The following is a 15,938-nucleotide window of genomic DNA, read 5'->3' as shown; positions in this document are numbered from 1 at the left end:
AACAACTTCTCTAAAACAATTAAAAACAAAAAATTCCCCCCTCCCCCGTTATTTTTGTAAATTAACCATTGGTATGAACGATGAATCTTTTAGGATTGTGTATATGAAGAAATCAAACGCAATCCTTTTCTTTAATACAAACTCATCTAGAACTGTGGCCGGCAATGTCCAGACTCTTAAACTAAAGTGAAAAGTAATGAGCCCTACACAGATAGTCACGGACTCACGGGTGTTTTTAGAACATGCACTTACTAGAGTTTTTATTTTTCTTCTTTCCACACAAGCAATTACAAGACTTTGTTAACGATAAAATGCTTAAAGCAACAAACTTTTGACTCCTATGTCTTTCCTCATTCACTTTCTCAAATCACGTCCTCTAAAAAAACAAAATTACTTATAAGAGGAATGATTGACAAGGACAATGGCTCAAATGATAGGATAGGACTCATCTAGAGCTATCAATTTACTTTAGAGGAAATCTATATTGCAAGAAGAAGTGAAGGTACCCTTAATTACTATTATTAGTAACTATCCGTATGAGTTAATTAACAACAAATTTACGTAGCAAATCTACTTTGAATAACCAAGACATGACACTGCTTCATTTTTGTTAGGTGACTTAATAAATACACAAAATCCACTCTCTAAACTCTTTTTGCGGCTACCATAAAGTACTAGTATAGTACTATAGTACTAGTAGAAGCTTGTGAAAAGGTAGTACTGATATGTCGATTTAAATTTGTCAACCTTTCTTCTTTTCAACGCATATACCCCAAGTGGGGCTATAAGCCTATAAATGGAATGGCTGGCAGATACGTTCAATAATCGGACAACGTTACCGGATCCATTCGATTTTGAAATATCATCTCATATGTCCCATGAATGGATAAGAAGAACTGACAAAGGTGGGAACATGTTGAGCAGAAAGAAGTTGATGAAATTAAATAGTTCAATCAATTTTAAGACTTTTCGGTTTGGAACTTTTGCAACAAAAGAAAAAAAAGTCAACAAACTATTACCACTAGCTCTTCAATTCATGTTCATCAAATTATATAAAGATACTATAAATACAGTAATTTTTAAATATATAAAATTCGTCAAGAAACATAATTCAAGAAACATAGTTCATCAAATTGTAGTGGTGCAAGCACAAATTACATAATTCAGCCTAATATATTTTAAGAGATACTATCAATACTTTTTTTTTGTTGAACAGCATCAGTAAAATATGATTAGTATATGTTAATCCGCCAATTTTCCATGAAACATATTCCTCAATCCTCAGTGACTAACGTACTAATATTAAAGTTGGGTAAAGTTTCACCTAACAGTGTCAACATGCATGTTGGTTCATCACTACTATTATGCAGTCATATAATGCTACAGTTAAAATTCGATGAAACAAATAAAAATATGAATACCATGTTATTTTAAAATCATGCATTACTCATAAGCTAACCCCATTCATCTAAAAGAGAGGGGAAGGGGCTATGTATTTGCATGACTCATGCGGATTTTACCCCTATTACCCGGAGCCAATCTCCTATCGGCCCCGCACGACGTCGCAGAACCGCACGTTACAGAATTGTGCATTGTCCGTGTATGTGTGGGTTTGCATTGCTTGCCTGGCTTAGACCGAGTTAATTTCCCCCTTTAGTGTGTTACTGTAAGACCACTTATACGGTAGTTGTTTATTGTTGTAAAGAACCAAAACACAAGTACCTCAAGTCATGCCTTAGATGTAGCAGTTGACCAAATCAAAGATAGTAAGAAATCATGGAATAATATTAAACCGTTGGAAGACAATCTCAATCAATGCACAGCATTGATTCATGGAATAAAATCAAACCAATCATGTACAACCTTGATTCATTTAGAACCATAATTATGCTAATATATTATTTCCTTATACTCCAAATAGAACCGTTGGAGCTATATGTGTATATATACACATTGTAACATTTGTACAAAATAACAAGAAAATATTATCAATAACATATCAATTCCTCTATTTTCATTATAGCAATTCTACTATTTTTCATTATGGTATCAGTAGTAACGTCACCCTCTGCTGTTGAAGAACCAAAACTCACAATCCAATCCTTTCACCAATGTTCAAGCCTTGTTTCTCTTAAGTTATCCACTTCTAATTTCCTTCTTTGGAAATCTCAGATGTTACCCTTGATTAGAAGCTTGGGTCTTGAACATCATATTACTACCAACACATCCAAACCAGATGATGAGATCACCGATTCATCTGGAACCAAAACAAATAATCCAAATGCAGTGCAGTGGGGATTGAATGATGGATTGCTCACCTCATGGCTCCTTGGAAACATGAAAGAAGAAACTCTTAGCATGATCCTTGGAGGGGATACAGCTTACTATATTTGGAGTTCACTACATGAACAGCTGTTGCCCAACACTGAAGATGGTGAAGCACAACTTAAAAATAGCCTTTATGCCTTATCAAAGGGAAATTTATCATTGGATGAGTACATCAGAAAATTCAAAGAATTATGTAACAAACTCTCAGCTATTGGAAAACCAGTTTCAGATGTTGACAAAGTCTTTCAAATTTCAAAAGGACTTGGGAACAAATACAAAGAGTTTCGAATTGCGGTTTTATCAAAACCCCCATATCCTTCCTTTAATCAATTTATTATGTCATTGCAAAATTTTGAACAGGTTTATCTCATTGAAGAAACGTCTCTTGTTGATCACAACCAAGCCTTTTTTGGCCAACGAGGACGAGGAAGAAACACACGCGGAGGAAGAGGAAATTTTAGAGGACGTGGCTCGTATTCCTCCATGCAAAATCGTCGAAACAACAATAACCAAGCTTCAAACTCCACATCTATGCCAAGGTATAACAACAATAACAACAATTGGAGAGAATCACCAAAACAACAAAGCAAGGAATCTTGTCAAATATGTGGAAGAACAAATCATATTGCCCCAAATTGCTTCTATAGGTATGAATATAACACTGAAACTGAAAATACTCAAGAAGCCTTGGCAGCTTTAACAATCAATGAAGAAAGTGACCCAAACTTCTATGCCGATTCTGGAGCAACAACTCATATGACAAATAAAGGAGGTAATTTAAGTTTAAAACCTTATTTTGGCACTGACACTGTTTTTGTTGGGAATGGACAAGCTTTACCTATAACCCACACGGGTAAAGCATTGCTCAAAACCACTCAAGGTAAGCTTCACTTAAACAATATATTAGTAGTGCCTAAACTAAAAAAGAATTTGTTGTCTGTGAGCCAACTTATCAATGACAATTCATGCACTTTTGAATTTAACACTAATGGTTTTGTTATTAAGGATCAAGCACATCAGATCTTGGCCAAAGGACATAAAAAAGGTAGCTTATATGCACTTGAAGGTGGAAAAATTGAAGCTCTAACTACGGTCAAAGAAGCACCTTCTGAAGTTTGGCATGCTCGCTTAGGACATCCTAATGTCAAATTCCTGCAGATTCTAGACAATAAGAAAGTTATCAATGTTTCAAATTGGTTAATAAAAAATGTGTTATGTAGTAGTTGTCAGCTTGGAAAACGTTGCAAACTTTCTTTTAATAAATCTGATTCAACTTCAAGTTTTCCTCTAGAAAAAATTCATAGTGATTTATGGGGGCCAGCGCCTACGCTTTCCTCACAAAAATTTCAATATTATGTCATTTTCGTTGATGATTTTACACGCTACACATGGTTATATCCTTTAAAAAATAAATCTGATTTTTATACATGCTTTCTTAAATTTCAAGCTCTTGTTGAGAATCATTTTGACAGGAAAATCAAGGTTTTTCAAAGTGATGGTGGTGGCGAATTCACTTCAAAGGAATTCTCCAATCACCTTGCTCACTGCGGTATTTCTCAACAATTATCATGTCCTTACACACCAGAACAAAATGGTCTTGCTGAGCGCAAACATCGGCATATTGTTGAAACAGGACTGACCTTAATTTTCCATTCTCATGTTCCTTTAAAATTTTGGGTTGATGCATTCTTAACTGCAGTTTACCTAATAAATCGGTTGCCTCTCTTGTCTACTGGTAAGAAAACTCCTTACTCTAAACTTTTCGGTAAGAATCCTGATTATTCTGGCATACGCACTTTTGGCTCTCAATGTTTTCCCTATTTAAAAACTCCTGCCTTACACAAATTTTCTAGAAAAACTATTCCTTGTGTTTTTATAGGATATAGTCCTCTTCACAAAGGTTATCGATGTCTTGATCCACACACTCATCGTGTATATATTTCAAGACATGTTGTTTTCAATGAAAATCATTTTCCTTATTCACCTCAAAATAACTCGACGACTACATCCTCTCATGACTCATCTATCACTACTTTTCCAAAGTTTGATGAATGGTTTTCTGAAAAAGTAAACGATTTCTCTATACATGAAGACAGTTTGGATGATCCTCCCAAATACTTTGACTTAGACTTTTTAGACACACCTCCACTGACTTTAGACCCTTCCTCATCATCTTCCTCAACCTTTACACCAATATCAAATCAAAATATAGACAATGATTCCTTACCACAAACTGAAACTACCAATTTACCCATCTCACAACAAATTGAAACTACCAATCTACCCATCCCACTACCTACTCGATCTAGTCGAGACAAACGTCCCCCAGCATACCTAGTAAAAGACCACTACTAGAAATAAGATATTTAGCAGCGACTTTTTTGCAGCGATAATTAAATTGTTGAGAAAAACATGCATATAGCAGCAACTAATTTAAGTTGTTGTAATAAGTTTTTTTTTTTCTCAACAATTTCATTATTGTTGAGAAAAGTGACTTATCCCAATAACAATTAATGTTGTTGGAAATAATGTAATTTTTAAGTGTGCATATAGCAACAATTAATTTAAGTCCTTGTAATAAGTTGTTTTTTCTCAACAATCTCATTATCGTTGTTAAAAATCACTTATCCCAACAATAACTATTGTTGCTAAAAATAATACAACTTTTTGATATATATGTCAATGACTAATTTAAGTTGTTATAATAATTTTATTATTTTTCAACAATCTCATCGCTGAAAAAAGTTACTTATTGTAACAACCATCATTGTTGCCGCTATTATTGTTTGGCTTGAGTTTCTTAAAACTTCTCATCACTTAAAAGGAAGTAGAGTCTAAGAACAAAATTCTCTTCAAATATGAGAATAGATTCATATATAATTTGTTTAAACCCTCGTGCATTCGCACGGGTCATTGACTTTTATTAGATATATTCGTCTTATTTTTTCTATCATATTTTATTGACTATTTTGTTCTTTTTTTTTTTGGGATAGAATTGACTATTTTATTCTCATTTCTATATTCCTACCTATGACGTATTTTATTCTTATTTTTAAGCATATAATAATTCTTTTCTCTTAAAAAAAAATATAATTTTTTATTGTATTTATGTTGTTTTTTTTTTTTTTAGTGTGATTGTTGAGTTGATCATAATCAACTCTTTTGTTGCTATTTTTATGCATATATATTGTTCTATATATATATATATATATATATATATATATATATATATATATATATATATATATATATATATATATATATATATATATATATATTTTAAGCATATAATAATTCTTTTCTCTTAAAAAAAATAATAATTTTTTTATTGTATTTATCTTCTTCTTTTTTTAGTGTGATTGTTGAGTTGATCATAATCAACTTTTTTGTTGCTATTTTTATGCATATATATTGTTCTATTTTGTTGTTTTATTCCTATTTTGAAACATATCATCTTTTTTTTTTTATCTTATATTCTTTCTTTATATATATATATATTAAGCATATAATAATTCTTTTCTCTTAAAAAAAAAAAAAATTTTATTGTATTTATCTTTTTTTTTTAGTGTGATTGTTGAGTTTTTTTTTTTGAACAAGCTAGTGTGATTGTTGAGTTGATCATAATCAACTCTTTTGTTGCTATTTTTATGCATATATATTGTTCTATTTTGTTGTTTTATTCCTATTTTGAAGCATATCATCTTTTTTTTAGTACATTAAATTAATTTTAATATATTAGTAGTAGATTATCTCTAAAAAAAAATCATTCTAAAAGAAATAAATTAAATAAATTTGAAACATATGCCCAAAAATATCGACATTATAGTTAAAAGTCAAAACACAAAAAAAAAATAAAAAATTAGGTAACACCACAAAAAAAATCATAGATAAAAATCCAAAAACTAAATAGAAGGCGGCATTGAAAAATTAGACCAAAACATTGGCGGTATTTCTTAGCGCTGAAATATTTTTGTGGGCAGTTTCTCTACAATAACTGTTCCATTATCTTCATAATGGGAACTCCTAGCTCCAGTAGTATCTATGTAAATCAAAAACTTAACAAAGCCCTCTTCTTTCATAATCAGATCATTAACCCCTTTCAATTTCTTTCTAAATCAGTGGAAATAGAAATTATTTTGTTCTTCGACAGGTACAAGCTTTGATTTGCTGCGTTTTTCTCTTGATCAATCTTGGTAAAATGTTTGATTGAATGCATATTTTCTTGATAGGGTTTGTTAGGAATTTTTCTGCTGGATTTCTCTCTATGAAAATATAGGGTTTCTTTTTGTTTGATTGTCAATAAAAGGGGTTGAAGAATTGGGTATTTAAGTAACGAATCTAGGGTTGAAGAAAGGGTTAAGTAAGAATTGGCTAGTTGAGTTTGGATTTCATTATGTCTGTGCAGTTTTCTTGTGTCCTTTTTTTTTCTGCGTGTTTATTATTATTATTTTTTTCTTATTTCTTTTCTCTGCGCATCACAGTCATATATTTTATGGGTTTCTTTTTTCTAAAAGATTTTTGATATGTTTTGTCATTTACTTTATTTAGTTATGGCACCCTCAAATCATGATCCAGATTATCAGCTTCCAAATTCTTCAAATGCTATTATAAGTCAACAAGGTACTTACTTATTTAATTTGCTTAACTTTAATTTTTCTTATTCATATACTATTTGTTCTTATATTTTAGTATCTTAAAATATCACATTATACTTCTCATAAATTTCTCTTTTGGGTAAAAATGCAATAGATTGTACAAATACAAGAAAAAATGGAAGAGGAAGAACCATTGGCTTAGGTGTCTCAAAAAGGAAAAAGAAGAGTGCTACTGGAAAATTGCATGTTGATATTCCAGCAGATAAAATGGTAGCTGTTGGACCAGGAGCTGCAAATTTTGTGACCGAGGTCTCAATCGTTGTCCTAAAGAATGCTCCTTTTAATGTCAAAAAGTGGGGAAAAATACCACAAGCTAAACTTGACAAGATAGTTTCAAAAGTTTTGGTAAATTATAATCTTGTACATTTTTATTTTATTTGATTTCTTCTTTGGAGAACTTACAATAGTGTTATTTTAATTTGTTGAGTGCAGGATACTTTTGACATTGATAATACAACACATAATAATGATGTTATTCTTGAGACCGCTAAAAGACTCTATCGTAATCATAGATGTAGATTTCATCAACATTTTAGCCAATATAACACAAATGAGATAGCTTTGAAACACAAACCAGAAGATATAAGTGAAGAAGATTGGAAGTTCTTGGTAGATTATTTCTCAAGTCCTGACTATAAGGTATGTTTGTACTAAATCTACTATAAATTTAGACAATTTACTTTTAAATGTAAACAATTACTATATTTCTCTATGTATTATTTTCAGGCAATCAGTGAAAGGAACAAAGTAAATAAAGCAAAACAAGTTATTAAACATAGATGTGGAAGGAAGTCATTTCAAGCTGTGAGCTATGATGCGGTAATCTATAAAGTTATGAACTTTTTTTTGTGTGTGTATATTGTTCACCGAATTGCCAACTAATAGATAATTATAATTGGTGATAATGTAAATTTGTTTATAGAGAGATCCTGAAACTCAAAAAGAGCCCAACTTTCAAGACTTGTGGCGAATGACTCACACAAATAGCAATGGAGAATGGAAAGATGATGCTTCTAAGGAAATTCATGTATGTCATGTTTAAGTGCTAAGTGATTTGTAGAACATATATAATTGTGATTAATTTGTTATTTCTAATTATAATTAATATTTTTAATAGACAAAGGTTGAAGAAGCTTGTTCAGAACTTGCAACAGCCGAACATGTTGACGGTGATAAAGACATGCTTGCAAATATTGCTTTTAAATCAGTTGTAGGAGAGAGATCGGGTTATAGTCGTGGGTTAGGAGCTGGAATTAAACCACAAAAGAGAAAAGCTGTTACAGGTTTACATGAAGAATTGAAAAAGGAGTGTGAAAAGAGGCATGATATGGAAATGAAACTAAAAGATGTAGAGACTCAACTCCAAGAAGAACGAAAAATGAGGGAAGAAATGACAGCCAAGTTTGAAGAGAGTCAAAGACAAATCGGAGAAGAAATGGAGAAACAAGTTGAAGCAAAAATGGCTAATATGTTTCGCCAAATGCTGAATTTTCAAGTAAGTATAAAAATAGTCCTTTTTAGTACAAAATATAATAAATTAGTAGTTCATATTATAGAATTCTATTAGTTTATTATATTGAATATGTTATGGGTGCTATTTGGAATATTTATATAGGATGGACAATCTTCCGGTGCACTGAATATAGAGTCTGAATCTAATCACATAGCTAATAACATGACTACAGACAAACCGTAAGTAAAATTTCCTAACTTTTGACATACATTTGTGTCCTTAATATTTTATTTGGAATGGAGATGTTTGCTTATGTTATTAAAACTGTCATATTATATACGTTAAATTTTCTTGTTTTAATATGAAATGAGTGTGGTGGATTGAATAATTTTAGCTAAATTTAGTACTAAAATGATTGTAGTTGGAATTGCTTCTGAATGTATCACATTTCACTAGACATTCTCTTGTTTTTAATATTTTAGCCCTTTTTGTCTTTGCAAAAAAAAAAAAAAGTAGAAAATGACATATTAAATTAATAACTTTTGATTGTGTTGAAATTGCAGTTCAAGTAATGGTGTTTCAACTACTTCACAAAGAAAAGTTCGAAGCAAATATATAAAGAAGAATTGAGATTGTTGCTATTTTGGCCCTTGTGTTGTTCAGTTCCCTTAGCCTTACAATGGTTTGCTTTCTTTGAGGAAGACATGGAATTCTTATTTGTAGTGGTGTTGTTTGCTTCTTGTTCGTGTCTGCGTTTTGTTTTTTGGTTTTGCTAGCAGTTTTTAGATTTTGTCTAGTGTTCCATTGGCTTTAATTTTTGGGGCCTTTGGTTTTGTCCGTCAGCAATGGTATTTGTGTTTCGCTACCTGCGTGTGGCTTGTTTGGCTATTCAGTTTCAGTTTTTCTTTTCATTAGAACAAGATAATTTATATTTTTTTCATTTTTGATGTAGACAAGGATAATTTACAATATTTTATATTTTAATATTATATTAATTTGTGTTTATGTTTCTTGCTAGAAAAAATTACAATGTAATTTTTTTTTTTTGGTATAGTTAAGACGGTTTAAATTAGAAATGTGATTGATGCTAGTACTTTATATAATTAACAAAAATATATAATTTCAGTTATATTAAATGACATTTATTGTTGGAAATTTATTCCAACTATTTTTGTTGTTGAGATATGAAAGATATAACAACGATTTATTTCGTTGGCAAAAAATAATTTATTGTAACGACTTTAGTTATTGACAAAAATACCTTTTCGTAGCGACAATAGTCATTATTTATGTTATATAAGGCAACAATCATTGTTGTTGTAAAAACACTAGTTATGGTAGCGACATTAATTGTCCTTACAAAACTTTTCGCAACAGCACTTATACCAACGACATGCAACGACAATATTTTCGCTGGGAAAAACACATTTTACAACAACTTTGTATTTTTCTCAACGACATATGTCGCTGCAAAATACCTTTTTTCTTGTAGTGGACTATCATTGTCCCACTATTTCCAATATACCACCATCCCACAATGCCCTTATTGTCTCTATTGAAGAACCTAAAACCTATAAAACTGCTCTCAAATACTCAAATTGGCAAGAAGCTATGAAAGAGGAAATTAATGCTCTCCACTCTAATAACACTTGGACCCTTGTTCCGCGCCCTCTTGATGCAAATGTTGTAGGATCAAAATGGGTTTTTCGAACCAAACTTAATGAAGATGGAAGTATTGATCGATTCAAAGCTCGCCTAGTAGCCAAAGGCTACACTCAAATTCATGGTCTTGATTTTGGAGAAACATTTAGTCCAGTTGTTAAAGCCCCCACCATACGCGTCATTCTTTCTTTAGCTGTACACTTCAAATGGCCTCTTAAACAATTAGACGTCAAAAATGCATTCTTACATGGAACACTAAATGAACGTGTTTATATGGAACAACCACCAGGTTTTGAACATCCACACCTTAAAAATCATGTTTGTCAACTTCATAAATCTCTTTATGGTCTTAAACAAGCTCCGCGCGCTTGGTTTGAAAAGTTGTCTACTTGTCTTTTCTCTCTTGGCTTTATTTGTAGCAAAGCAGATCCATCCCTTTTTATTCTTCGTCGCGACACAAATTTCACTCTTCTACTTGTCTATGTAGATGATATAATCCTCACCGGAAACACTCCTTCCTTTATTTCTCACCTTATCAAACAACTTCATGAAAAATTTGCTCTAAAAGATTTAGGGCAACTTCATTATTTCCTCGGCATTGAAATCAAGTATTTTTGTGGTGGCATCACCATTTCCCAAACCAAATATGCACATGACCTTCTAAAAAGAGCACATATGCTTGATGCCTCAAAAATAAACACTCCTATTGCTCCAAAACCAAATCAACTTCCAGATGATAACAAGCTAGTTGACGCTACTGAATATCGTCGTTTATGTGGATCTCTTCAATATCTCACTTTCACTCGACCTGACTTAACCCATGCTGTCAATCTTGTGTGCCAACATTTTCAAAATCCAACACAAAAAGACCTCCGAGCCGTCAAACGCATTTTGCGTTACATAAAAGGAACATTAACACATGGTCTTCGTTACTTAAATCAAAGTTCTCTTAATCTTACTGCTTTTTGTGATGCAGATTGGGCTGGCTGTCCAACAACTAGAAGAAGCACAACAGGATTTTGCATTTATCTTGGACCACATTGTATATCATGGGCTTCAAAGAAACAGCCAACGGTATCTCGTTCAAGTGCTGAAGCTGAATATAGAGCTTTAGCAACAACCGCATCTGAACTTACATGGCTTCAATATTTACTACACGACATCGGCATCCTACTTGAACACCGTCCACTCATTTTTTGTGACAACCAAAGTGCGATTCACATGTCTCACAATCCGGTCTTCCATGCCCGCACCAAACACATTGCCATTGATTATCATTTTATCAGAGAAAAAGTTACTGCTGGTGATCTTCGACTTAGATATCTACCTACAGCTCAACAAATTGCAGATGTGTTCACAAAACCATTGCCTAAGGATTCTTTTTCTTCTTTTTGTCGCAAGCTTGGCGTTCATTCTCTATCACTGCCAAGCTTGAAAGGGGGTGTAAAGAACCAAAACACAAGTACCTCAAGTCATGCCTTAGATGTAGCAGTTGACCAAATCAAAGATAGTAAGAAATCATGGAATAATATTAAACCGTTGGAAGACAATCTCAATCAATGCACAGCATTGATTCATGGAATAAAATCAAACCAATCATGTACAACCTTGATTCATTTAGAACCATAATTATGCTAATATATTATTTCCTTATACTCCAAATAGAACCGTTGGAGCTATATGTGTATATATACACATTGTAACATTTGTACAAAATAACAAGAAAATATTATCAATAACATATCAATTCCTCTATTTTCATTATAGCAATTCTACTATTTTTCATTAATTGTGAATATGAATCACTGCCTAAAAGAATTAGTATAACTATTGTTGTTTATTGTTATAATAATATAACTATTCTTGATGGAAACAATTATAAATAAAAAATTACGACTTCTAATTTTCATGGCTAAAAAGATGGCATGATTGACGTCACTTCCATACAAATTATTACATTTTTATAATGTGTTAATTTAGTCCAATATGTATTAATTAATTAAATTATTATTTGTGTAAGTTTCCAATGACTTTGCCATTTCGTCTATAAAAAAAAAAAAAAATTAAATCATTATTTCAATCATAAAATTAAATTTTTATACTTTCAAACAACAACATAATCATCGTGAAAATTTTGTATAATTTTTAAATTAACGTGGTCATAACTTTATATTTAAAAGTACAACTATATGGTAATACACAACATCAATTGATCCGTGCTGTATTATTATTCTACTTACTTTTTATAGTATTTTTAGATGTTTTTTCTTTATGCCTTCATGGTTCGTTTTCCTCTTATGAAATTTATTTTTTTGTCCTTTAATAAAAACTTCGGTTTCTGTTAACTGAATTTTTACTGAATTTGAACTAGAAAAAACTTTGGTTTCTGCGAACCGAAATTTTTATCAAGGGAAAAATTGAAATATTTGGAGTATAAAAGATACATTAGAGACCTAGAGAGAAAACATAATATTTTTATGGGTCTTGTTAACATGTGCCCTTAGGGCACATGTTAAGATATACTAAAATAGAAATTCATCATTTAATGATATAAGAAATTTAATGCTTCAAAAGTCAAAATGCATAAACTAACATTTAATAATTTCTATTTTTGGTTCCTTAACATGTGCCTTAAGGGCACAAGTTAACATTCTCCTATTTTTATATCTAACACCATACCAGTACCGCTATATAAGGAATAGACCTTATAAATATATATATATATCTCACAGTCCACTCTCTTATATGAATGTCCATCTCCATCCATCCATCCACTTTCTTTTCCTAAACATGTCTGCAACTCATCACCTTCTTCAATTCACAATCATCCTCATTCTATCCCTCTCAACATCATCTTTAACAACTTCAATCCCACAAGAGCTTCTCAAAGGCTTCTCCACAGTTCCACTCTCATCATCATCATCATCATCATCATCACCTTCAACATCTTTTCAACCCATTCTCACCGACCCAACCGGTAACTTCTCTCTTGGCTTCCTCCGCCAAAACCAAAACGATCTACAACTAGCCATCATTCACACACCTTCCTCCCAAACATTCTGGATCGCTAACCCAACTCACTCCTTTTCTTGGTCACACACCACCCGCTTCTTCTTCAACGGCAGCCTTGTTTTGTGGGATCCACAAAGAACCCTCACCTGGTCAACCGCCACTGACGGTGACCGTGTGATTCTCCTCAACAACTCAAACTTACAAGTTCAAACCAAAAATGCTGCACCACTTTGGGAAAGTTTTCATTTTCCCACAAATACCCTTGTTCAGAATCAAAATTTCACTTCTAACATGTCGTTAGTTTCTTCTAACGGTCTTTATTCTTTAAGGTTAGGTGATACTTTCATGGGTTTATACGAAAACAACGGCCAAGAAAAAGGAAGGTCGTTATCAAAACGGTTATTTCTGTTATACTGGAAACGAACGGCGTTAGAAGCTAAAGCTTTAATAGTTAACGGTGAAGGACCCATTTATGCAAGAGTTACCACAGAGGGTTATATTGGAATGTACCAAACTAGCCCTAAACCTGTTGATGTTCAGAAGTTTAATAGTTTTCAACAAACGTCGTCGTTTCTTTTGGTTCGGTTAGAATCTGATGGAAATCTTAAAGGGTATTATTGGGATATAACAAAGTCTAGTTGGATGCTTAATTTTCAAGCTATTACTGAAACTTGTGAGCTTCCTAATCCGTGTGGTTCGTACGGTTTATGTATTCCTGGTGGGTCTAGTTGTTCTTGTTTAGATAATAAAACCCGGTTTGAACCGGGTGAGTCGGGTGAACCGGGTAGTTGTTTTAATAATGATGGTGGTGGTGGTGGAGATGGAGGATTGTGCGGTGGTGATGGGATTGGCGGAGATAATGGTTACTATGTTTTGAGAAGAAACGGAGTGGAGCCACCGCATAAGGAGTTATTAGAGGAAGTAACGACGTTATCTTCAACGGAATGTGAAAATTTGTGTGAGAAAGATTGTAGGTGTTGGGGAGCATTGTATAATAATCAAACCGGGTTTTGTTATGTTTTGGATTATCCAATTGGGACAATGTTGGGAACAAGGGATGAGTCAAAGGTGGGTTATTTTAAGGTGAGGAAAGGTGCTCGGAAGAGGAATAAGGTTGGGGTTATAATTGGAATTGTGGTTGGTCTTTTGTTTGGTGTTGTTGTTATTGGTGTTGGGATTTGTGTAATGAGGTGGAAAAAAAAGAAAGGGAATCTAAAAGAGGAAGATGGGAATTGGGCTTCACCCGGCCCGTATAGGAATCTTGGATCCGAAAGTTTTAGATCCGTTGAGTTGTCGGGTAGTGCTCAATAATTACCGTGTCATGCTAACTAGTGTTCCAGATGGGAACAGATCCTCTCCCGTGAGGATTGCATTGGAGGAAATTCAGTGTTCATCCGCACCATTCATTTCTTTTTTAACGCTCAACTGCCTGCAAACATAAAAAACTTCAACGGTCCAGATCTCACTGGACAATACTAATCACGAGAGAGGATTCGTTCTCGTTCGAGGCAGTAGTTAAGAAAACAAAAAGGGCATCTTTTGACTTAAGAGCACTTCAATAAGACGATGCGTATCTCTTTTAGGTTAACCAATATTATGAGTTCGATTCATATATTGGGTATGCAACAACGTTAAAACTCATTCTTATAAGGAGTTTTCCACCTATTTGAATCCATAAAACTCGAGAGGTTAGTCTCTGCAATTATACGCAGAAGATAGTTTACGCAAAAAAAGACATGTTATGCATTGTAAATAGCATTTTTTATATTTTAAAAATATTGACTACACAAGTTCTACAAGATTTTTTTTAATTTTTAGTTTCCTTAACTAACTACGGAGGAACAAAGAAGGTAGTGCACAATAAATAATGGATCATGCTAACTAGTGTTCTCGAATAATTGTTAAAAACTAAAAAGGAATAAGGAGGTGGTGCAACTTTTGGGCTATGGCTTGCTACCATCCGTGGACATGGAGGACTATGGAGATGCATGAAGAAGATTTTTTGCGTCCAGCTTGGCCAGTTCAGCATGTATGGAAGTTGGTTGATGAGTATAAACAAGCTGCATGTCATAGGAAGATTGTGATGGATAGGGTGGGCAGTGGGCACCTCCAAAGAGTGACTTTGTCAAAATTAACACTGATGGTGCATGTAAAAATCATAGCATCTTAAGTGGTTTTGCTAAATTTCAACATGAAAATTATGAAGTCATTCTTATGAAGTTTAGCAATTTATTGTGCTAAACTATGAAGTCATTCACATGAAATTTAGCAATTTAGCACAATAAATTTCAACATGAAAATTTATGAAGAATGCTTAGAGCATCTTAAGGAGCTAGTCTTGGCTGATAGTTTGGGTTTAACAACTCCTAGATTAATTCTCTTGTAATCACTTTTTTTCTTCAGGCTTAGTCCCTTATGTTTATACAAAAAAAAAAGGGGCTGAATCTACTTTATGTTAAAAATGATTTTTAAATGAGATTAAACAGTTCAGTAGGTCAGTAGATCAGATTCTGATGATGAAAAATAAATGATTTAACTTAAGATCAATTAAATGAGATGATATAAGTCTTTTTTAAATTAATCAATGGTTTCTTTAACCGATGTCCCGAGAATATTAGTTAACATGTTAACATTTTCTATAAAAAAAAAAAAATGAGGGTGTGACGGAAGGGGTGACGTATTTTCATGGTTGACATGAACACTATGAATTGATTAATATCTCAAGTATCATGATTTTTGGAGTGTCGACAAAATGCATTTGGGTGTAGTGGGGTGGGAACGTGGGGTCCATATGATCCAATACTAGTATTATCCACTATGGATGTAGT

At 32.8% G+C, this 15,938-nt stretch overlaps 2 protein-coding genes across 3 annotated transcripts; both read left to right on the top strand.

Annotated features, from left to right (window-relative positions):
• The first annotated feature begins 6,276 nt into the window (after positions 1-6,276).
• LOC123890424 lies at positions 6,277-9,438 on the top strand. 2 transcript variants are annotated; one of them, XM_045940037.1, is made up of 9 exons: positions 6,277-6,478; positions 6,877-6,948; positions 7,078-7,328; positions 7,416-7,622; positions 7,710-7,802; positions 7,906-8,010; positions 8,101-8,478; positions 8,599-8,675; positions 9,000-9,438. In XM_045940037.1, the coding sequence occupies exons 2-9, from the start codon at positions 6,879-6,881 to the stop codon at positions 9,064-9,066; spliced, it is 1,248 nt and encodes a 415-aa protein (XP_045795993.1). In that variant the 5' UTR covers positions 6,277-6,478; positions 6,877-6,878; the 3' UTR covers positions 9,067-9,438. The 2 variants fall into 2 exon arrangements, with proteins under 2 accessions (XP_045795993.1, XP_045795992.1); XM_045940036.1 differs by lacking the exon at positions 6,277-6,478 and having other exon boundaries at positions 6,812-6,948.
• Positions 9,439-12,667: 3,229 nt separating this feature from the next.
• LOC123890423 (PAN domain-containing protein At5g03700) lies at positions 12,668-14,895 on the top strand. The gene has a single exon (XM_045940034.1). The coding sequence runs from the start codon at positions 12,844-12,846 to the stop codon at positions 14,419-14,421; it is 1,578 nt and encodes a 525-aa protein (XP_045795990.1). The 5' UTR covers positions 12,668-12,843; the 3' UTR covers positions 14,422-14,895.
• The last annotated feature ends 1,043 nt before the right edge of the window (positions 14,896-15,938 follow it).

The sequence above is a fragment of the Trifolium pratense genome, linkage group LG6 (genome assembly GCF_020283565.1).
Source record: "Trifolium pratense cultivar HEN17-A07 linkage group LG6, ARS_RC_1.1, whole genome shotgun sequence".
Lineage (NCBI taxonomy): Eukaryota > Viridiplantae > Streptophyta > Magnoliopsida > Fabales > Fabaceae > Trifolium > Trifolium pratense.
This window is presented reverse-complemented; position numbering and strand designations above follow the sequence as displayed.